We start from the raw sequence: 20,466 nt of genomic DNA on the forward strand, positions 1-20,466 counted from the left end.
CTGGGGCTGTTCCTACAGCTTCAAAGAGCGAGGCTGCATCCACGCCGGGCAGACGGCTCGGCTCGGTTTTATTGGCGTGCGACAGCAATAAAAGGTGTCAGCTCCCACCGCAGACCCCGCCGTGCCGTTTTCCATCCCAGCTACAACTACAGAATTACGACTTCTCCCATCGGAGCGGCTGCCACCGCCTCCTCCCCCCTGCACCCCAAACCCCTCCATGACTCAGGGGGATCCCTACTCCCAGCCGCGGGCTGTGCTGCTCCGTGCCATCCACGAGTACTGCAGGGAGCTCAGAGCCGGGCTCGTCCCCGCTGTGTCCCGCAGGAGGTTCATTGCAGGAGGCCGTGGTGAAAGTCACTGCGCTGCCACCGTACCCATCCCTATCCCTTGGCCTTAGAAGACGCCGCAAAGCAATAGAGGTTTGGGATGCCTGGGACGCGGTACGGTTCTGAGCCTCTCCCTGCTGCAGCCCGGCTCTCTGCTGTCCCGTCCCCAGGTCTGGCTTCAAGAGGCACCGAGCGCTCCTAATTGTGATCGCAGACAAAGAGAGCCGGCCTTTGAAGGCGGCACACGCGGCGTCTGGCAGCACGTGCCTGCGGATCTGCCACGCTGCCAGCAGCCCCGGGGACACGGGGAGCTGGGGGTAGGAGCACTGCTGGTGCCCGACTGTGGGATTTGCCCCAGGCTGTGAGAGCAGCTCCCAGCCCGGTGCCGTGGACAGAGGCTGACGGCAACCAGCGGTGAGCTCCGTGTCGGCCACTATTCATAGTGCCGGCAGCATGTGGCTGCAAGCAGCTTTGTGTCCAGCCTTTGTCTTCGGGGGACATTCGGCCCCATGGGAGGTTTTCGGGCCAGTCATGCGTTGGTGTCACACTGCCATCCCAGGACTGTCACCCTCATCCCTGCTGGTGAGCATCTCCGTGGATGCAGAGCCCTGAGAGGTACAGGTGGCAGCTGGGATGCGCCTACTGGGGGGATGCAGGGGCTTTCCCCTAATTGCTCAGCTGCCCGGGGGGACACGGGCACACTCGGGGTGTGGGGACAGCTGGGTACGTGTCACCTCCGGGACACCCAGTGAGTGACGCTACGGTGCGACCCAAGTGACCCGAGCAGCAGTGACAAGTCTGGTGGCCACCAGCCCTCATCCCACCGCCTGCTGCCGAGCTCCTTGGGAAGCACACTGCCACCCCAGGAGCCGCACGGGTGGCGGCCGCCTGCCCCCAGGGGGATCGGCCCCACTGCAGGCACCGGGGTCCCGGCTCCGGCATCGCAGCGGCAATCTCTCGCGCAGGTTGTGCCGTGCTGGATACGGCATCTCCATGGAAACCCTCCCGCTCAGGCTGTGCGGGCTCGGGAGATGCCATCTCCACGGAAACGCGGGGCTGTGCAGGGCCGGGATGCGCGGACGGTGCCTGGATGCTGAGGATAGGGGGTGTCCTGAGCTGCGGGGTGACACGGGACGAGCGGCGCCGCTGCTGCGGCTGGAGGGAGCCCGGGGAGGAGGGGACAGGGATGGCGCTGCGGACCCCGGCACGGGGAGGTCCGGGGGAGCTCTGCCGCGAGAGGGAGCGGTGCGGGACCCCCCGATGGCCGCGGGGGCCCCGTTGCAGCCGGGGGGACCCGAGGTTGATGCCGGCAGTGCCACAGCATGGGAAGCCGGGGGGCCTCCAGCGGGGGCTGAAATTTCACCCTGAGGAATAGCCCGGATGAAGTACTTTGCAGGTTATTTATAGCCTACCCTAAAAAAAAAAAAAAAAAAAAGAAAAAGAAAAGAAAGAAAGAAGGAAAGAGAGAGAGAGAAAACAACAACAAAACCCCCTCTATTTATTGACTTTAAATCTGCCTCTTCCCTTCATTCCGTTCTCGAGGGACACGCACAGCCCCGACACCGGACGGCCAAAGCCCCCCCCGTCCCTCCGGGGGGTCCCCACGCCGGGGCACCGCCGCACCCCACGAGCACACGGCACGGCCGCACCGGGCTCGGCTCACTCCCTCCGGCCCCGCCGGCAGCTCGGCCGCCCTCAGCCGGGCTCCGCGCGCTGTAAACCTGGCTTTGACGTCGCCCGGAAAGTAGGCCAGTAAGAGCAAACTGCAGCCGCTCGCAGCCCTCTCCGGGGACGGCGTGCGCGTTAGCAACGCCGCTGCTCTCCGGGGGTTCCGCGCCCGGTGGAGGACCGCGGCGCTCTCTCCTCTCGGTGCGTTTGGACTCGCCCGAGCTGCTGGGGCGGTGTGTGGTGTGGGGAGGGGACGGGCGGCAGCCCGGAGGGATCCCCGGCAGCCCCTTCCTGCAGCGCGTTGCGGCTCCTGATTTATTTGTTTTAATTAAAAAGCGAGCGCCGCCGTCGCCGTGCTCCGCAGCCTTATCTCTGTGGGGGTGTCGGGGTGACGTGACCTGCCCTCGGCACGGGGGTGGATGAGCCCGGGGGGGCCGCACGGGGCACGGCGTCCCCAGCAGTGTCCCCACCGCTCCTGGGTCCTCCTGTGACCCAGCCCTCCCCCATACACACACACTCATACCAACGCTTGCTGCATTTATCGTGGAAGCATTTCTGGATACTGGAAGCCTCAGCCCAAGTCCTATCTGGCCATTCCTGGCAGGATTAGGCACCAGCAGCCAAAACTCAGCATTGAGAAGCCGTCTTCAGACTGAGGGGCTGTGTGGCAGCAGGTCTGTGTCAGTGGCTCAGGTGGGCACTGCCTGTGACAGCCTTTGACTCCACTGCTCTGCACGGACCTCAGCGCCTTTCAGGCTGGGTGGCCTCGGTCCTCCCTGGGCTCAGCACCCAGGAGGCCCTAACAGTGCCACCGTCACCCCAGCGCCACCACAGCGCCTCTGCCACGGGGTAGCCGAGAAGGTGCCATGGTCTCTGTGACCCCAGCAAGCCACCCCAGCAGGGAGGCTGAGCTGGCTGCAGAGGGGCTGCAAACACCCCAGTCCAGGCACCACCTTCCCCCGGCTCCAGGGCATCTCCGGTTTTACTAAAGCAAACAATAAATCCCCCCCCTTCCCCCCCCCAGTGACAGTCCTGTGACATCCCCAGGGGCTGACAGCAAAGGTATCCAACAGCACTTTGGGCAGAGAGGAGCTGGGGTTGGATTTGGGGCCACCAGCCCTGCAAGGGGCTCCTCAGCATTGTGGTATGGAAACAATTGCCTTTTCCTTTCATTTTTTTTTTTTTTCCAGCGTTGTTTCCCAACAACACAACCGTGTTCCTGTCTGCAGTCAGCATTAACTAGCAGCCCCAGGGCGCTGCGTGGGGCCAGTGATGCCCCAGCAAGGGCAGAGGGCAGCGTCCACTCTGTATCCCAACCTCTCTGACTCCCACATCGGCCCGAAGTGAAGCAGCCTCTCCTGGGCAGTGAGAGTCCAGCGTATCCAGGAGTGTGAGATATTGCAAGTTGTGGGGTGGGCTGCCCCAGCTGCAGGGGACAAAGGACATGCTCCCACCCCACAAAGCTGTAGGGGATATGTGGGGAGCCAGCCTGGCTGCAGCGCTGAGGCAGGAGGAGATGGCCGCAGCACCAGGGATGTGGTTCCTTGGAACAGCAGCAGCTCCAGCCCCAGCCCCTCCTTTGCTCGGGACTGGGAGTGTTTCTCGAGCTGGCACAAACACAGCACACGTGGGAAGAGGTAGGAGGGCTCCCAGCCTGCCCGTTTCATTGTACTGCTGCAGCACAGTGCCTGGTCAGCCCCTGGCCCTCGGGGACAACCCTCACTGCCCCCCTTCTGAGGGAGACACGCATGGCTCCAGGCAGGCTCAGCTGTGAGGAAGATGGCTGTGCTGGGGCAGAGCCCACCCCCAGCTCGTGCAGGTAAGGAGCAGGACCATAGAGACCCACCGCACAACTAACCATAGTCAGAGAGCAGGGCAGAAGGCACGTGGAGCAGTAGAAGGAGTAAGAAACGTTACCACATGGAGCAGGCTGGAAGTCAGTTTAGCCAAGATGAAATTATATATGTAAAAAACGAGATATTAAAGACAAAAACTAGAGGCGGATGAGATCCAGCCTAGCAGTGACAGTGCTGGGGCAGAGGCTCCACCTCCTTTCCATGCTCCCCCCACTCCCAAGCTGCACCCCAGCAGCCTGACCCGCAGCAAGCTGTTCACATTACTGTAGGACACAGAGGCCTGCCCTGCGTCGGGCCCCAAGGACAGGCAGGAGGGCACCAGCTGTCCTGTCCCCGGGACAGCCACACAGACTGCACGCACACGGCAGCCCAGCACTTTTATTGCCGTGTTAAAAAGCCCTAAGACAGAACCAGGAGCCTTGCTGCAGGAGGGAAACCTTGGAAGATGGCCTCCACCTGCTCCCCATTGCCACAGGGGTCAGGCCTGGCACCCACAAGCTATCGTGCTCTCTTGCGGGGGCGGCGAGAGGACTGCTTGTGCTGTTCAGGTGCGGTCTGGAGTGCCAGCTTGGTTCCAGTGTCAGTTGTGGCAGCCATGGAGGGGACGTCCTCAGCAGAGATAGGCTGGATGATGTGGCCTGCCCGTGTGACAACACGGGGGGCGGTGAGCTTCTGGAAGGCACGCTGTGTGTTCCACGTGGAGCCCACGGGTGTCCGGATGCACTGCTCAAATTGCTGGTGCTTCTCAAAGGGGAAGGGCAGCTCGCTGACCTGCAGGGAAACCTGCTGTTAAACCAGGAGAGCGGGTGGCACCGGCAGCGACCTGGCCCTGCACTCTGGGGTGCTTTCATCCCACGTGGACGTTGACTTCCGTCACTCCAGGACCTGCTCAGCCCCTGCCCCACGATGCCCTCCTCCCTCCTGCCTTAAGTCTGACGTTTGGTAAGCCTCAGGACAGCTAATATAAGAGCACTCAAGGGAATAGGCCTGTAAATTCCACCTCCTCCACTGCCCCCAGGGCTGTCAAAACTAAACGGCCCTTTTACAAGCAGGGAAGTTTTGGAACGGGTTCTGCCCAAAGCTCAGGCCAGCTCCAGGACCCACCTGATGTGCTGCTGCGTGGATGTTGCGCTGCTCATTAATGATGACGTGGGGCAAATGCTGGTCCTTCCTGGGAGGCGCCGGGGCCGGCTTGATCAGAAACCTGCCAGACAGGTGAGGACATCAGATGCCGGAGCAGGGCTGAGGCACGTTGCTGCAGCCCATCCACACATACCGTTTTATTTTCTTGTTGCTGGGCTTCAGGCCGGTGCCTCCCCACTCGCCCCAGCCTGGCAGAACCAAGTTCAGTGGCTGTGGCTTCGCAGCCTGCTCTGCTTTGCGCTTCTCCCGATTGAAGTCAGCAACCACGTCGTCCCCAGCGAAGGCCTCTGTGATCACTCCTCGCTGGTCAAAGCCACCCTCCTGCAGAGATGGGAGTTACAGCCCCGCAGCCAGCATGGCCCCCAGCCCAGGACAGCCCCACGCTGCTCACCTCTTCCACCACAACCACAGGTAGGCTGGGGCACTGAGCCTCCTGGAGCTTTCCAGACAGCACAGACTGCAAGCTGATGATTTTCTTCTTGGTTGTTGGTTTCTTGGCAGGCTTGGGTGCAGCTTTGCCTTCCTCCTGACGGCATGCCGGCTTCTCTGTGCCCACAGCCACTGGCTTCTCTTGCTCTGCTGTGAGCTCCTCAGAGGCCAAAGCCTCAATGTCCTCCATTGTCTGCACACGGTGCAGCTGCTCTGACAACAAGGGCTCCTCCTGGGCCTGGAGAGGCAGCTCAATCACTGGGCTCACTTGCTCCTCGACACTGACTGGGTGGATGGGGCCATCCCCTGGCAGTTGTTCAGAAACTTCTGTCTCATCAGCACCTATGCATCAAGGGAACAGTGGAGAAACAGCCAGCCCATGAACAGGAGAGGAAAGAAAAGGACAGTTGAGTGGAAAACATAGCCTTAACGACCCACCTTGCTCTATGACACTGTGGACACCAGGCAGGACTGTGAGCTCCTCACTGTGCTGCTCGGGACCCTCTCCCTGCTGCTGCCGTGCTTGTCGTTTCTGCTGAAAGTCTTGTAGCAGCGCCTCCTCTTCTGACAGCTCTTCCTCCTCCTCGGACATCTCTTCCTTGCTCTCTACGGCAACTGGCACTGCAGCATCTCCAAGGCCCTCTGGCACGTCAGGCTCCTGGGCTGGGTCACTGGGTTTGCCCAGCATCCAAGGATTTGCTCTGCTCGCTCCCACAGAGACAGGAGGGATGGCTGTGGAAGTGAGGTCCTCCTCGGGCACGTCAGCTGGCTCCTCCTCAGGCAATTCCACCCGCACCTTCTGTGTCAGCTCCTTGTTCCTGGCCAGCTGCTCTTGCATGGCCTTGCGGGCCTGGGATGGGATTGAGATGTTTCTAACACAAGCTAGAAACAACATGCCCCCTTCCTTACCCTGCTCTCAGCTGTCCTCCCCTTTCCCAAGCTGCATCTCACCTCCAGGTCATACTTGGCCATAATGGCCCGTGAGCGGGCCCATTTCCCCTTGTTCTGGTGCTTGAGACTCATCCGCTCCTGGGGCAGAGGCAAAGAGAAGCATCATAAAGAACACTCTCAGGAGTAGGGACTTCCCAAAGGACGAAGGAGAAGCAAGCAAGCAGCACCTCCATCCGGAGCTGATCCAGCTCCTCCAGCTTTGCCAAGGCAGCCTCAGGGTCTGACTTCTGCAGCATCTCAAACTCCTTTAAGGCCTTGCGTCTCTTGCTTTTCTTCAGCACGCGATGGTACCTGCAGCACAAGAGCAGACAGCTGAGGAGTGAGACCTGGCACAGGCACCCAGCCTCTGCTTTGGCAAGGGAGCACTGTTTTGTGCAAGAAGCACAGCTTCCCAGCAGCAGTTCGACTCGACTCTGCTTTCCTCCACCTTTTAACCACTCCCAAGCACTGGGCCCCAGATCACGGAGCCCAGCAATGCTATAGCCTTACTTCTTGCTCTTGATCTTCTTCTCTCGACGAGCCTTGGCTTCATAGTAGGACTGCAGGACTCGAGCCTTCTGCAGCTCTGCTCGCCGCCGCTTGGCCTGCCAGGAAACACAGTGCAAGGGAAAGTATGAAGGAAGAGGCCTTCAGAACCAGAGCGCAGCAGAAAGAAGAACCACTCACCTCCTCCAAGCTCATTGCCTGCAGCGAGGCTTTCTCCTGCGGTGTCAGGAGCGGGTCTGTGATGGGCTGCTGTGTTTTGTGGAGCAGACCAAAGATCTCCTGCTCCAGGGGAGTTCGGGGCTGTTGGTGGGACAGAACAGGAAGTGAGACTGGATGAGGCACAAAAGACTGCAGGAACAAACACCCGCACACACACACACACCTTCCCATCCTTCCTGATGTCAGAGCAGTCCCATAGGACAGCACAAACAAGCCAAAGTTCCATGCCCCATGGGAGACAAGGAGAAATCTCTGTACAGACAGAAGGGTGCTTATTGAGCTGGGAGCTTGATAAAGACTGCTCTGACCTGGGAAAGCTCTCCAAGGATGAGTAACTCTCTTGAGGAGCAACGCAAACTACAAAGGAACTTGTGTTCAACACTAGAAGAATAACCAAAATTTATAGGCACACAGCGTTTTGTGAACCAAACCCTTTATCTCGAAGACAAGCAGCTGAGTGCTACGAGCAGGCACCTAAGTCAGGAGAGGGACTAGGAAACAGCAGGTTTAGCTGATGTGCTGAGTGCTAAATAAAGGGGGGAGAACTGTGGCCAAGGGGTAACAGCACTGGGCATGTGGCAGCACCCACCTTCCATGCTGAAACCACTTGCTCCAGGGGGGCAACTGCCACTATCTCCTCCTTCAGGGGGAAGACCAACTGCTCTGCTCGGCGGTTCTGCAGGACCACTGGTTGCCACTTGCCAACATCTTTAGAGCTCTTGGCATAGGCAGCCTCCCTCACAACCTGCAGGTGGGAGCAAGAAGGAAAAAAAGCGAGCAGAGAAGCTGATTTGTGGAACGAGACAAGTCAGGCAGAATCAGAGAGACACAGATGGCACAAAGGGGCTAAAGAGTGCCCCTTACGGCTGGGATACCCTCACCGTGCTGCCTGCCCGCAGCCCCACATACCCGCTCTGCCTCCTCCTTGCTGAGCGGCAGCTCCACTGCCTTCTTCTGCTTCACTCTGCTGAGCTCCTTCTTCACACCACTCAGGGCAGACCGGGCACGGATGGGCTGCAGGAGCTCGGACAGGACAAGTTTCTCCCCGGCACCTACACAAGACCCTGTGCATCAGCACCACCACGGTGCCACCAAGTGGGGCAGCACCAGGTAGAGGCAGCTTTAGCCGGATGCACCGGCATAGTGCATCCTGGGAGCTCTCCCCAGCAGATGGGGAGCAGACTCCTTAATAGGGGAACCGGGGAGGGACCCCACCTTTACAACTGACGTTGAACTCAGACACCTGTGCGCTGGCCTCGGAGCGCTCGGCCAGCTTCCGCCTGTCAGAACGATAAAGTACGAAAAATGAAGTAACCGCGTGGGAGCGCAGCGCCCCGCCACGTGCTCCTCCCGCCCGGCTGCAGCGGGACCTCGAAGCCCCACACTCACCGCTTCCGCCCCGTGAGGGCGCTGACCGCCTCCAGGAGCTGTTGGTGCCGCCGCTCGCCATCCTCCTGCTCCTGCCGCACCGTGCACACGGTCACCGGGGCCGGGCATGAGCGGGTGAGGCCCAACCCCGGCCCCAACCCCGGCCCCAGCCCCAGCCCCGCTCAGTGCCCCCACCAGACCCCGCGGGGCAGCGGAGCGCCCAGTGCCGGGGAGCACGGCTCTGCCCCGCGTCAGCCCCGCGGATCCCGCTCACCTCCTCCTCCTCCTCGCTACCGCTCCCCGCCGCCTCGGCGCCCAGCCACTCCTCCGCCATGGCGTCGCAAAGTGCCGTAGAGTGCGACGCTTCCGCCCTGCGCGAGGCACCGCACTTCCGCCCGGCCCGTGACGTCGCGGTTGCCATGGCAGCGGGGCACAGGCACCGCCTGGCAGCGGGCGGAGCCGCGGCCGAAGGGTGGCGGAAGGCCCATAGGGCCGTGCTGGGGGTGGGGAGGGCCGCGGGGAGGTGCTCGTTGCGGCAACTCGACGTGACCGCGCGAGAGCGTTTTGCCCTTTCCCTTTTTATCCCGTTCCCCCTTCGTCTCCTTCCCCGCCCCTCCGGAGGACCCCGGCAGCGCCCGACCCGGCCCCGCCCCCGCCACGTGCCGGGCCCCGCCCCCATCCCCGCCTCCCCTTGTTCGCACGGGAACGTTGGTAACAGCCGGAGACCGACACCGCGCTCAACCAATGGGAGAGCGAAGAGCGGAGCGGAGGGGCGGGGCGCCGAGCGGCGGCGGACCAATGGCGGGCGCGGCCGCTCCCACAGCGGCGTCGCGGGGCGTGGCGGCCCCTCCCGCGGCGCTGAGCAGCGATCGGCGCGGCCCGGTCTGGCGCTGCCGACACCGCCTGGGGGTGAGCGGCTGCCGCGCGCTCCCCTCCCTCCTCCCATCCCTCCTCTCGTTCCCTCCGTCCCCATCCCGTCCCTATTCCCGGGGGGCGGGAGCCGCGCTCGGTGGGCCCGGGGCTTTCCGCGGCCGCGCCCTATCCCCCCCAGCACACACCCAACCGCGGGTTGCCATAGCGACACCCTGAAAAAGGGGGGGGGGGAAGGAGGACGTTGCCATGACGACGCCCCCCCTCCCGTGCTGAGCCGCCCTCTCCCCGCAGCGCACGGCCCAGCCCAGCCCGGCCCAGGCGGGCCCGAGGATGCCGGGGGCAGAGGAGCGGCAGCGCCCGGCCGAGCGGCGGCCCCATTGACGGCCCCGCCATGTCGGTGATGGTGGCGAGGAAGAAGGTGGTACGGAAATGGGAGAAACTGCCGGGCAGGAACACCTTCTGCTGCGATGGCCGCATCATGATGGCCCGGCAGAAGGGCATCTTCTACCTGACTCTCTTCCTCATCCTCGGCACCTGCGCCCTCTTCTTCGCCTTCGAGTGAGTGCTCTGGGGGGGGGGAGTTGGGTGGGGACCTCCTGACACCGCGCTGCTGTGCTGGGGGGGCAGGAGGGGCCCTGATGGGGCTTTGTGCCCTTCTTCCCGTCACCACGATGGGCCCACGGCCTTGGCCCAGTGGGAGGGGATGGGGCGCAGTGAGGCATCGGTGCATTCCGACAGCAGAGGGAGAGGGGTCAGCACCTGTCCCACTGCCCCAGAGCTGCTGGCAGCGTGTGGTGAGGCCCCGCAGACCTTACAGGTGGGCTCTGCCCAAGGGACAGGGCCTCCCCCCTCCTCAGAGCCCTGTCTTGGGGGGCAGGCTGGCTGTACGCATGAAAAATAGACTGTGGCGTGTGTTTGGCTGAGTGCTGGTGTTGTGTGAGCGGGCAGGACAGCTCTTTGGCCTGATCAGGAGATGTCAGCTTCAACAACAACAGAACTTTCCTTCTTCAGCCTCCGTCGGTGTGTTTTTCTTGGCCTCAGAGCGTGTTGGGTAACACAAAAGCTCTTTAAGGCGGCAAGGTGAACGGAGGAACCTGCTTGTTCTTCTGGTTGTACTCCCAAATCAATAGCCCAGGTGCCGGGCTGCCCCAGCCCAGGGAAATGGCCTCAGCTTCCTCTGGCCTGGCATTGCCCTCTGTGTTAGCAGACGTGGCCTCAGAAGGGCTTTCTGGAAGGCCCCATGGAGGCTCTCTCATGTCCCAGCCGACGGGTAGTGCCCGCTGTCAGGCCCCAGTTGGGTACCGGATTGGCTTTTCTGCTTAGTTGGCACACGGCTTTGGAGTGAACATCACACAGCTGTAACACAAGGTGCTGGGCTCCTGAAATGATTCCTGACTCAGTGTCGTAGGTAAGCAGCGGCACTGCTTCCTGATGATGTCCTATCCAAAAAAATGGGGCTAAGACTTCCTGCCTTGCAGGAACAATTACTAACTGTTACTACTCCTGAAACACTTAGTGGCAGAGGTAATTGCTCCTGCTCCCTGCAGAGCCTGTCCCCAGTCTGTCCCCTGCTGCAGCTCATAATGTAGATGTGCCCTATGTCCACAGCCCTGCACGTGCTGGCAGTGGCAGCAGCGCAGCCAGGAGCAGAACGCTGTGGGGTCCCTGCAGGTGAGGGAGAGGCTGGAAAAACCCCAAACACCGACGTGATGATCTCAAAGCACGATGCCTTAACGCGCTCGGTTTGAGAGAGGTGGTTTTGTTACGAAATTGTTGGCGGCTTTTTGAATTTGGGAGAGGAATGAAATGTTGTCTTCCAAACCAGAAACACTCCACAACGTTTCTGTTTTGCTAACCGTGCTGCAAAGGCTGTCAGTGTGGTGCTGGAGCCCTGGTTACCCTTTGTGTTGTCTGTGTGCGTTAGGGTGCTCTAGCTGCAGGGCCTTGGCTTTCATCTATCTGTTTGCTGGGTGTGTTACTCATTCCTTTCAGATTCAGATTCTTTGGCATTTGCACTGAAATTCACCGTTCCTCCCCCCCCCAAGTTTGTTCTACGGTGGACCAATTGAGGTCGGTGGGGTTGGGTGGGGAAGACAAGCAGCCTGCTGGGTGGAGGAGTCCTTTCAGTCCTTGTGTGCTGACTGCAGGGTGCCTCTTTGGAGCGCCTGTTCCATTCAGCTGAATCACTTGCGCAGTCACACCTTGGCTGAGCGAGGCTGGAGGTGCCTGCAGCCTGCAGCCAGCACCGCTCCGCCGCGCCGCAGCTCAGTCCTCACCGCCGTGCCGCGCTGGCTCCGATTACAAACGCCGTGCTGTCGATCCGTTGCTGACTGGCATCGCACGTCACGAGATAAGCTGCTCACAGGAGTCCTCCCCAGCCGCCAAATGACAGCCTTTCTGCTTTGGCTGCTGCTGGTGGCTTCCCCCCCCCCCCCCAATCTGCCGCATCTCCGCTTCAACGGAGCCAGTGAGCGGGCGTTCCGATGTTTTTCTTCTCTAGACCTCAGAGCTGCAGATAGGAATGCTGTTAGAGGGGTGAGGAGGAGGCCCGGGGGATGGATCCAGCTGCTGTACCTGGAGGTTGGCCCCTCCATCCCTATGGAGCAGAGGCACCGGGCTCCGCGGGAGCACCGGGCACCAAGCCCAAGGGCACGGCGCGGCTCCTACTGCTCCCAGGCTGAGCTGCTCCCCATGGGGTCGATCCCTGCGTTTCATTGGGCCTGCTCCACAGCCATAACGTATCACATAAAATTATGTTTAATTGCTGTTAGTTGAGGCATTTATTGGGTGCGCAGGCTGCTGTGCTCCGGTGCTCAGTATCCAGCTGTGCCCACGGGGTTGGACGCGATGGGAAGGACGGGTGAAGCCCTGCTGGAATGGCTTTGGGAAGGACGGGAGGGGATAGAGCGTCCCCTCTGACTGCGCAGGTTTCTCTTTGCGGCTTCTGGTGCCCTTGGCAAGGGCTGTCCTGCAGTGACAGGCACCCACTTCTCTTTTTCTTTTGACTTCAGCTTTTCAGCACAAGCACTCACCGTTTGTAAAGGTTACAGCAAGATAGTGCCCGCCATGCCAGGCTCCTGGCTGAGGGAAGGGGCTGCTGTTTGCTTTTCTGATAACCAAGCTCATTTATCTTTATGTTTTTTTTCTACATTCTTAGCTATGTAGAGATTAAAACGTCTTTGTTTTTCGATAAGTTGAGAAGCCTGGGCTGACCCTTGGTGTGACTTTGCCTTCCGCTTGTTTTTCTTTCGTAAACCCCAGAGATTCAGGATTCTGTGCTGCTTGGAGGTGCAGCTGAGATGGCTTTCCTCTCTGCTCAGATCCTTGTTAAGCGTTGTCCAAAGCTGCACAGGAGCCGATCGGTGCTCGTTAGTGCTGTTGTGCTCTCTGTACTCTGAACTCGATGGCACGCATTGCTCGGTTCCTGCTGCACACGAGGACGTGTGTCTGTCTGGAGCTGCCCCTGTGTTTCAGCATTACCTGCCCTTTCTCTTGCACTTTGCAGGTTACTCCTCTGCTCCACCAGCATTCCCCACGCAGACCCTGGTGCTGCCTTACTGCTGATGTGGGCTTGGGCAGCTTGGGAGCACCCAGCGTGTGCTCACAGTGTGATTGCACTCCAACGTGTGGTTTTGCCGTCCCTGCTGACTGATGGGGATGGTTTCTCCCAACAGCTCCAGCTGTGCCTCAGCGTGGTGAATGACCCCCGGCCCAAAGTGCTGCCCTGCAGGCAGTGCTCAGGTTTTCCTCTTCCTCTGGGCTGTGCTGGATGTGCTGGCCACAGGACGGCTTCCCAACTGGCCTCAATGTCACCAGGACAGCGAGCCTTAAACTCGCAGCACCTCCATCTGTTGCTTCTGACTGCTCCCCCCTCCCCTTTCTAATGGTCTCTTTGTTTCAGTCTTTCTCACCCCCCTCCCACAGCGCATTGTAATAGTGCTGTTATTGTCTGATATTAGATGACAAAATGCTCCAGAACACAGATACTGCTCTGGGAGGGGAGGAGGAGCCATATCCTGACATGCCAACAGTATGTCTCTGTTGGCGCTTAGCTTTCCCAAACAAAAGATCTTTAAAATGTCTGTTACTTAACGGTGTAAATGAATTACCAAGCTTAATCACGCTGCAAAGCATGAACTGAAGGCTCCCAGCACAGTGAGTACCTGGCTGCCTCGTCGTCCCTGCTGAGCCAGGACGCAGCCTGCTCTGCACGGTGCTGCTTCCCTCGCTGCAGCGGAGAGGACGGTCGTGCACTCATCTTCCATCTCCTAAAATCACAGCCTTCTTCCCATTCCCATGCCACGTGGTGTGGTAGCAGCGTGGTGCAGGCTCGGCTCTGCCTCCCCACACTGCTGCTTTCCTTGCAGAGGTGCCCAGGAGGTGGTCAGCAGGCAGCAGGTCATATCCACGCTGGTGCTTGTGCACAGGACCTCTGCTGTAAAGCTTCCTTCTGTGCCTGAGGAGCACACCCAGCATACATCACATGCTTGCAGGTAGTAAATCTCCGTGCTGACAGCATGCTGAAGAAACTTGTGAAGGTGTCGGTGTGTGGCTGAGGCTGGGAGCTCTGGCACTGTTTCAGCTCAGCTTAATGCAGTTCATGAATCCTTTCTCTAAGCCCGTAACGTGTTCCTGTTGTTACAGTGGCTATAAAAGCTGTCCTGTCAGCTGGACAAGGGTCACGCTGCAGCCCTTGCAGGGGTAAATGTATTCCTTCCCAAAACAGGACCTAAGGTTGCTGTTTAATTGCGAGTTGACTTGCAGCTCTTTCTCTCTAGACTTTGTCCTTACAAAGGGAAGACAAAGTTATCTCGGGCTGCATTGAGGCAGTAAGCCCAGCCCTCCCACTGCTCGCTCTGCCTTTGCAAACTAGCAGCTCCTCACTCCAAGGCTTGTGCTGTTTTGAGTAACTGCAGAGTTGGTAGTGTCTAAAATTAACGATGTTGGTTTAGGGGATGGGCCCTACGTGTCACTGTGGCCAAAGCGTGCCGTGGTGTGTGGTCTGTCTGTACTTTGCTGCACACAGGGGACAGGCATCAGAGTCGAGCAGCAGCACATGGAAATCTGTTGAGCCTTCCTGCAGCGGAGGGTGAGTTTGCAGAATTTGTTGCTGCAAAGGAAGCAGAACTTCACCCCAACAGAGCGGGCTTTTGTGAAGGAACCCAGGTAAAAATGTATATTTTATCAGCCTGATGCCACTCTAAACCATGATTTCTGTACACACCTTCTGTGTGGCCTGTGCTGAATCACCCGTGGAGACATTTACAGGTGTCCAGAAGAATCATGAGGCATAATGAGATTATTTTCCTTTGTCCTTTTGCACTGCCTCAATCAATAGGATTATCAACACAAATTTCTGCTTGGGCCTTTCTGTATGTGTAAAGCAAACAAACCTCAGGCCGTGTTTCCTCTCTCAGGAACACACATGGGAGAGCCTTCCTACTTCATTTGGAACTTCTTTTGAGTCTCTTGCGTCAGGAAAGTCAAGGGAAGCCAGGTGTCTTGTTGCACAGGGACACTGCACTGTGCTTGAATCTGTCCTGAGAAGGAAAGGTGGTGCTGGAAGCTGCCTGTGTATGGGACAGCCAGAGATTCCTATTGCTCCAGTGCGTGTTGATGCCTTTGGGCTTTCAGAAAAGGCTTTGGGTGCTTCTCTTATAAGGTGTGCCCTCTAGGCAGTGGCTGCCGTGGATGTCCTCTCTAGGCAGGATCCCTCGAGCTGGCGGTTTGTTTCTATTGTCACCTGTGGCTGGGCAAAACAGGAGCTGGAAACGAAGCAAGGCGCTCAAAAGTATACTGTGTTCTGCCTGGTTAAACGCATGGTGCTTCTCTGGTTGTAGCTGGCTGTTAGGGCTGCCCCAGCAGTGTTGCCTCTTTGGTGGTGGGGTCAGAAGGAAGTGCTGAACAGCTTCAGAGGTGTCTGCGTTTCGATGACGTGCCAGGATTTGAGGTCCTGGCCTGGACAGCCCTTACTGTGATCCAATTCACTGCTTCCTGCCCTCTTTTGCAGGTGTCGGTACCTGGCAGTCCAGCTCTCGCCAGCCATCCCCGTGTTTGCAGCGGTTCTCTTCCTGTTCGCCATGGCCACACTCCTGCGGACGAGTTTCAGTGATCCTGGGGTGATCCCAAGAGCCCTGCCTGATGAAGCAGCCTTCATTGAGATGGAGATTGGTGAGTGCTGCACCAGCTCAGCTGCTGATGGCTGGAAAAGCTTTGGTGTTTCTAGCATAGTTTAAGTTCTCTGCAGAGCTTTATTCCCTGTTGAGCCTCCAGAAGTCCCAGACCGGGCATCTTACAACCCGAGGGCTAATTCTGCTTGGCTGAGTCTCAGAGAGATGGTGCAGTGTTCCTTTCTGGCAGCCTTTTCACACACAGTTTTCTCTGTCAGTAGCTGTGTACGTAAGCTCAGTTTGCTCTTGGTAAGGGGTGCAGGATGCTTGATGCAGGACCTGTAATTCTCCAAGTACAAAGGAAATTTGGCGGATGAAGGTCTGCTCAGTGATTTATGTGTTTTACTTTTTTTTTTTTTACCGTCCCCATACACTCATGAAAGCTCTGGCATCTCTTCTTCCGGCTCCAAGCTGCCAGGTTGGCTCTGGAGTGTGCGAGCAGAGCTATATCCACTGGCTCTAGACCCAGCAGGTTCTGAGCCAGCAGGTAGGAAAAGCAGGGAGGAGATTTTGTTGCTCTAGTCTTGTCGTGTCATAGCAGCAGTCTGATCTCTGCTCGGTTCTCACTCTCAGAGGCCACCAATGGGACCGTGCCACAGGGTCAGCGCCCTCCCCCACGGATTAAAAACTTCCAGATCAACAACCAGATAGTGAAGCTGAAGTATTGCTACACGTGTAAGATCTTCCGTCCACCCCGTGCCTCTCACTGCAGCATCTGTGACAACTGTGTGGGTGAGTAGAGGAGGCTGTGGCTGCTCCTGCATCCAGGTGCTAGGTGAGAGCCTTTGGAAGGGAGCAGGTGAAGATCTGCACTCAAGTCACTTTCTGCGTCCTGTCTCACGCTGCACATGCTTCCAGCAGTGATGGAAGAAGTCCAGTATGGTGTTGTCTGAACAGATGGGGACAGTCTGCCTCATCTTAAGCCCGAGGAGCTTGAGATTTGCTCAGAAACCTGAAGCCAGATGGTTTGTCTTTGCCAGCATCTCTTTGGCAATAACTACTCTTATATAAGTCTAAGTTATCCATGTAAACACACAGTCCATTTTCGAGTTTCACCGAACTGCTGGGCCAGAGGATTCCAGTGAAGAGCTGCAACTTGTGTGAAAACAACTAATTGTAATAGCTTAGAGACTGTGCTCTTTCAACGGGTACCCTTTGTCTTGTCCCGTTCCTATTGCCACAGCAGCTCTCTTAGTCCTCGTACGTGCCATAATTCACTCATATTTCCCTTTTGAATTCATCTCCTGTGCAGCCCTTTGAACATTTACACAATCTCTTGAACCCTGTTGTAAGATCCCAGTAGGAGTAAAGCAGCACGTGGGTTAAAGGAGAACTGCTGAACCCCCAAACCCTCAGCCAGCCTGTGTGCTGTAAAAGCTATTATACCTCAGGTCTCTGGGAGAGAAGACATGCATGGGGCTGAGCTCTTAAATTCTAGCTTAACGTGCAAACTGACTCAGTAGAACAGTTTCACACTCTTTTACCTGGCCTCCACTGCTCGCTCCGGAAGGGAGTGTGATACAGAGCCTTGAGTTAGCAGGAAGGTCGCCTTGTTAGCCCAAGGAGTCCATGTCAGCTATGTACATTTTTGAGTTCAGGGCACAGAAATGAGCACCTGGAGGCAGACAGAATTGTGTTGGAGCAGCACTGATTTCCATCTTTGCTTTCACAGAGCGCTTTGACCATCACTGTCCATGGGTGGGCAACTGCGTGGGGAAGAGGAACTACCGCTATTTCTACCTCTTCATCCTCTCGCTGTCACTCCTCACCATCTACATCTTCACCTTTGACATAGTCTACGTAGCACTGAGTGAGTCTGGCTGGGCTGGCTGAGGGTGAGGGAAGATGCTGGTGATGTTGTGAACCCAGAATTAACAGACTGTGAAAGGGAGCTGGACTCGGTGTGGTGTCCCAGAGACCAAATACCTCTTTCTTTATCTTGCCAGAATCTCTGAAGATTGGGTTCCTGAACACATTGAAGGAAACCCCAGGGACATATCCTTCCCACAGTGCAGAGGGGTTGGCTTCTTCTAAGCTGGTGGGGGAAGCGGGGGCTGCATTATGGAGGGACTGAAGTCCTGATGCCTAGGCTTCTCTAAGGAGCTTTTCAGGGCTTCACCCCTTTGCTCTTTGATTTACAAGGTAATAAGCAATTTTAGTGGCTTCTGGGAGGGGTATAAAACAGAAAACTGTGCTTGAGTGAAGAAAAGAAACTGGACCAGTGCGCCTGGGTGGTGTGACTCAACTGGGGCTTGACTGTCTGCCTGATTTCCAGTCCTTAACTGTTCTCACTGTACTGGAGGTGCTCATCTGTTTCTTTACCCTGTGGTCGGTGGTGGGGTTAACAGGGTTCCACACCTTCCTGGTGGCACTGAATCAGACAACCAACGAAGACGTAAGTAGAGTCTTTCTGTTCCCCTGTGTCATCTCGTTTCTCTTTCCTTCCTCTCCGTGTCAACCATTGCATCCACCTCACTGAGTTGCCCTGCTCATGCTGCAACCAGGGGCAGGCGCGGATGGAGCATACCTGACCTTGTATCCTGTCTGTTGCAGATCAAGGGTTCCTGGACTGGGAAGAACCGTGTGCAGAATCCCTACAGCCATGGCAACATGGTGAAGAACTGCTGTGAGGTGCTCTGTGGGCCTCTGCCCCCCAGGTATGTTCTTGAGGAACAGCCTTGCTGTTGTTGTTGTTGCTCCAGATCATGGGACCCTGAGGAGTTCTCCTTGCTTGGGTGCAAGACCTGACTGCCTTTCTCCCAGCACTGCGTGCTGAGGGCTTCTGGAGTTCCTTTAGGCTACAGCCAGATGCTCCAAGGAGGGAGGCCTTGCATTGCCTTCTTTGCATGTTTCCAGTGATGTGCTCCCAAACAATGTGTTTGAGAAGCAGGGGAGGAGTGAATTCCCCCTGTCTGGGCCAGCACGTGGAGAAGAGGCTGTTTCCAGGGCACTTGTTTCGGTGGACTCCCACTCTGAACTGGGCTGCTCTCCAGTAGGCTTGGTTTTCCTAGCAGAAACCTCGGCACAGTAAACTAGGATGGTGCTGTGCATAGCCTGTTTTGGAATCAGGGAGTCTCTTCCCTTGACTTTTGTCTTCCGCCAGAAGTTTTCCTGCTAGGAAGTGCAGCTGATGCAGGTGAAGTGCAGGTCTCTTAACAGCATGATTCTGTTCTTGCAGCGTCTTGGACAGGCGGGGCATTTTGCAGCAAGAGGAGAACGCAGCTCAGGAGGAGACGTGCACACGGGGACCCAGTGCTCAAGAGCCCACTGCTGCTCAGGGCCCTGGTGGGCAGGCAGAAGAGAGCAGCACTCAGCAGGATGGCAGCCTTCCTCACCAGAGTGCCGTGAGTGTTCCCTTCTGTGTGGGCTGGGCCTACTCCTGCTTGGGTGCGAGCTGCTTATTTCTCTAGCAGAAACAGTCAAGGCTGCTCCTGCTGGAGCAACCCTGTTCTCCAGATCTTCGTGGAGCTGATGTTCTGCCTCTGTAGTGGATTCTTGCTTCCCATTTTCCTAAGCGTAGCTGAGAACTCTGCCTGGTGGGGCTGGAGGAAGGGGCTGCAGGGCAGCGGGGCCACATCTCTGTGCACAGACATGCTCTGTACGGAGGTGCTTTCATGCAAGTCACTGCTGTCTTCTCTCTCCAGGTCCCCGTGCCATCCCTGAGCAACGCTGAGATGCCAGAGGAGAAGCAGCTACCAACTGGGGAGCTCCCAGCCCTATCCCAGGATGCTGGGCAAGCAGAGCACTAGCCTCTGCTTGAAAGGGAGAACTTTCTTGTTTTGTCGAATCAAAGCTGGAAGTGATTGAGGAGAGGAGGAGATGGGCTGGATGGCAGGCAAATGATTCCTCACGGCCGTTTTGCTTTAGTCATTATTCATCTCGATGTGCAGGTGGTGCAGGCTGGTGCTGGCCTTGCATGGTGGCCAAGGATAACGAGCACAAGTAGCCCACCGTGATCACTGAGGGGCACTCCCCACCACTGGGGCTGGTCTCCCTGCAGGCCGAGGCAGGAACTCTTGCTCTGCAGGTTGTCTTCAACGCTAAACACGGGCTCGGTGGTGTGAGCAGTCCCCACATCTGGCTCTGGCTGAGTGGATGACTTGTGGTCACACAGCTTGGATGCGACGTTAGGGCCGGCCTGCGCCCTGCTGCTGAGGAATCCTGATGGGAAGGGGAAAGCAATTTATGGCAGTAACGTCCTCTCTCCCCTCCTCCCTCCTTCCTCTAATCTGTGGCATTGTTTTATTGGTGAACGTGGCAGGGGTTGTCAGGAGACATTGTGGTGCCAAAAGGGCCCAAAAAACTGGGAAGGTGTTCTGCTGGCAGTGGTTTCTCAAGTCGTTTCCTTCCTGTGCTCCCTCCTCACGCGACTCAGCAGGTGTGAGCGCGGCAGCGGTGTGGGCCCTCCCTGGCATCTTTCCCTGCACCTCACGTGTGCCGGGGCAGGGGGGAAGGAGCAGGGCAGCCCGCCTTCCTGCTGCTTGCCTTTGCGTGCACAGCATGCCCAGCTGCCTCCCGGCCTCGTGCCAGGGCTGAAGGTGCTGCTGGGTGCCTGCTCCCTTCCCTGCTGGGCTGGGTCACACCGCTCAGCCGCTGCTCCATGCAACCTCAGCCCCGATTCTGTGTGGTGTTGTCGTGTCCCCGTGCCCCCGCCCTGCATTTCTCAGCCATCTTTGACCAGCTTTCAGAGCCTTCACCCTCCTCTGGGCTTTGCTGGCTGTCCCTACTACACAAGGAAGGAGGAGAGGTGGTGAAGGCCCTGGTACTCATTTCCCATCGCAGCTCTCCCTCTCCGGGGCCCTGCAGAGGCTGGAGCTGGAGGGAAGGTGTCTTTCTGTCCCAGCAGCTCGCCATCCCTCCCATCTGGGTGTGCTCCGTGCTGCAGTACCCTCCTCCTTCCCTGCCCTCCTGCGTTGTGCTGCTTCCAGTAGCGACGTGGGATGGAGAGGAGGGCAGCCTGGTCCCTGCAGCTGCCTG

The 20,466-nt window shown here is 58.0% G+C and overlaps 2 protein-coding genes across 4 annotated transcripts; one reads left to right on the top strand and one right to left on the bottom strand.

The window, feature by feature from the left end:
• Positions 1–4,214: 4,214 nt before the first annotated feature.
• UTP14A (UTP14A small subunit processome component) lies at positions 4,215–8,798 on the bottom strand. Of its 2 annotated transcripts, XM_420142.8 has the most exons (14): positions 8,721–8,798; positions 8,468–8,538; positions 8,294–8,358; positions 7,988–8,130; positions 7,668–7,823; positions 7,040–7,159; positions 6,863–6,957; positions 6,541–6,664; positions 6,374–6,451; positions 5,861–6,272; positions 5,385–5,764; positions 5,127–5,314; positions 4,955–5,054; positions 4,215–4,621 (listed from the first exon to the last, which is right to left on the bottom strand). In XM_420142.8, exons 1-14 carry the CDS (start codon positions 8,778–8,780, stop codon positions 4,349–4,351), a joined length of 2,265 nt encoding a protein of 754 aa, XP_420142.8. In that variant the 5' UTR covers positions 8,781–8,798; the 3' UTR covers positions 4,215–4,348. The 2 variants fall into 2 exon arrangements, with proteins under 2 accessions (XP_420142.8, XP_046796904.1); XM_046940948.1 differs by lacking the exons at positions 8,294–8,358; positions 8,468–8,538; positions 8,721–8,798 and adding an exon at positions 7,242–7,330 and having other exon boundaries at positions 7,988–8,125.
• Positions 8,799–9,288: 490 nt separating this feature from the next.
• Positions 9,289–19,814, top strand: ZDHHC9 (zinc finger DHHC-type containing 9). Of its 2 annotated transcripts, XM_025150333.3 has the most exons (10): positions 9,289–9,355; positions 9,611–9,877; positions 15,330–15,490; positions 16,063–16,221; positions 17,162–17,299; positions 17,436–17,484; positions 17,782–17,884; positions 18,043–18,146; positions 18,668–18,833; positions 19,134–19,814. In XM_025150333.3, exons 2-10 carry the CDS (start codon positions 9,711–9,713, stop codon positions 19,236–19,238), a joined length of 1,152 nt encoding a protein of 383 aa, XP_025006101.1. In that variant the 5' UTR covers positions 9,289–9,355; positions 9,611–9,710; the 3' UTR covers positions 19,239–19,814. The 2 variants fall into 2 exon arrangements, with proteins under 2 accessions (XP_025006101.1, XP_046796906.1); XM_046940950.1 differs by lacking the exons at positions 9,289–9,355; positions 9,611–9,877 and adding an exon at positions 11,427–13,812.
• The last annotated feature ends 652 nt before the right edge of the window (positions 19,815–20,466 follow it).

The sequence above is a fragment of the Gallus gallus genome, chromosome 4 (genome assembly GCF_016699485.2).
Source record: "Gallus gallus isolate bGalGal1 chromosome 4, bGalGal1.mat.broiler.GRCg7b, whole genome shotgun sequence".
NCBI lineage: Eukaryota > Metazoa > Chordata > Aves > Galliformes > Phasianidae > Gallus > Gallus gallus.

Bases quoted from the DNA above. Each gene is read 5' to 3' on its own strand.
- UTP14A (XM_420142.8), bottom strand. From the start codon at position 8,780: ATGGCGGAGGAGTGGCTGGGCGCCGAGGCGGCGGGGAGCGGTAGCGAG. The intron at 8,539-8,720 runs GTGAGCGGGATC...ACGGTGCGGCAG, and splicing joins GTAGCGAGGAGGAGGAGGAG to GAGCAGGAGGATGGCGAGCG. The intron at 6,452-6,540 runs GTGCTGCTTGCT...CCTCTGCCCCAG, and splicing joins TGGATCAGCTCCGGATGGAG to GAGCGGATGAGTCTCAAGCA.
- ZDHHC9 (XM_046940950.1), top strand. From the start codon at position 13,616: ATGCCACGTGGTGTGGTAGCAGCGTGGTGCAGGCTCGGCTCTGCCTCC. The intron at 16,222-17,161 runs GTGAGTAGAGGA...TTGCTTTCACAG, and splicing joins CATCTGTGACAACTGTGTGG to AGCGCTTTGACCATCACTGT. The intron at 18,834-19,133 runs GTGAGTGTTCCC...TTCTCTCTCCAG, and splicing joins GCCTTCCTCACCAGAGTGCC to GTCCCCGTGCCATCCCTGAG.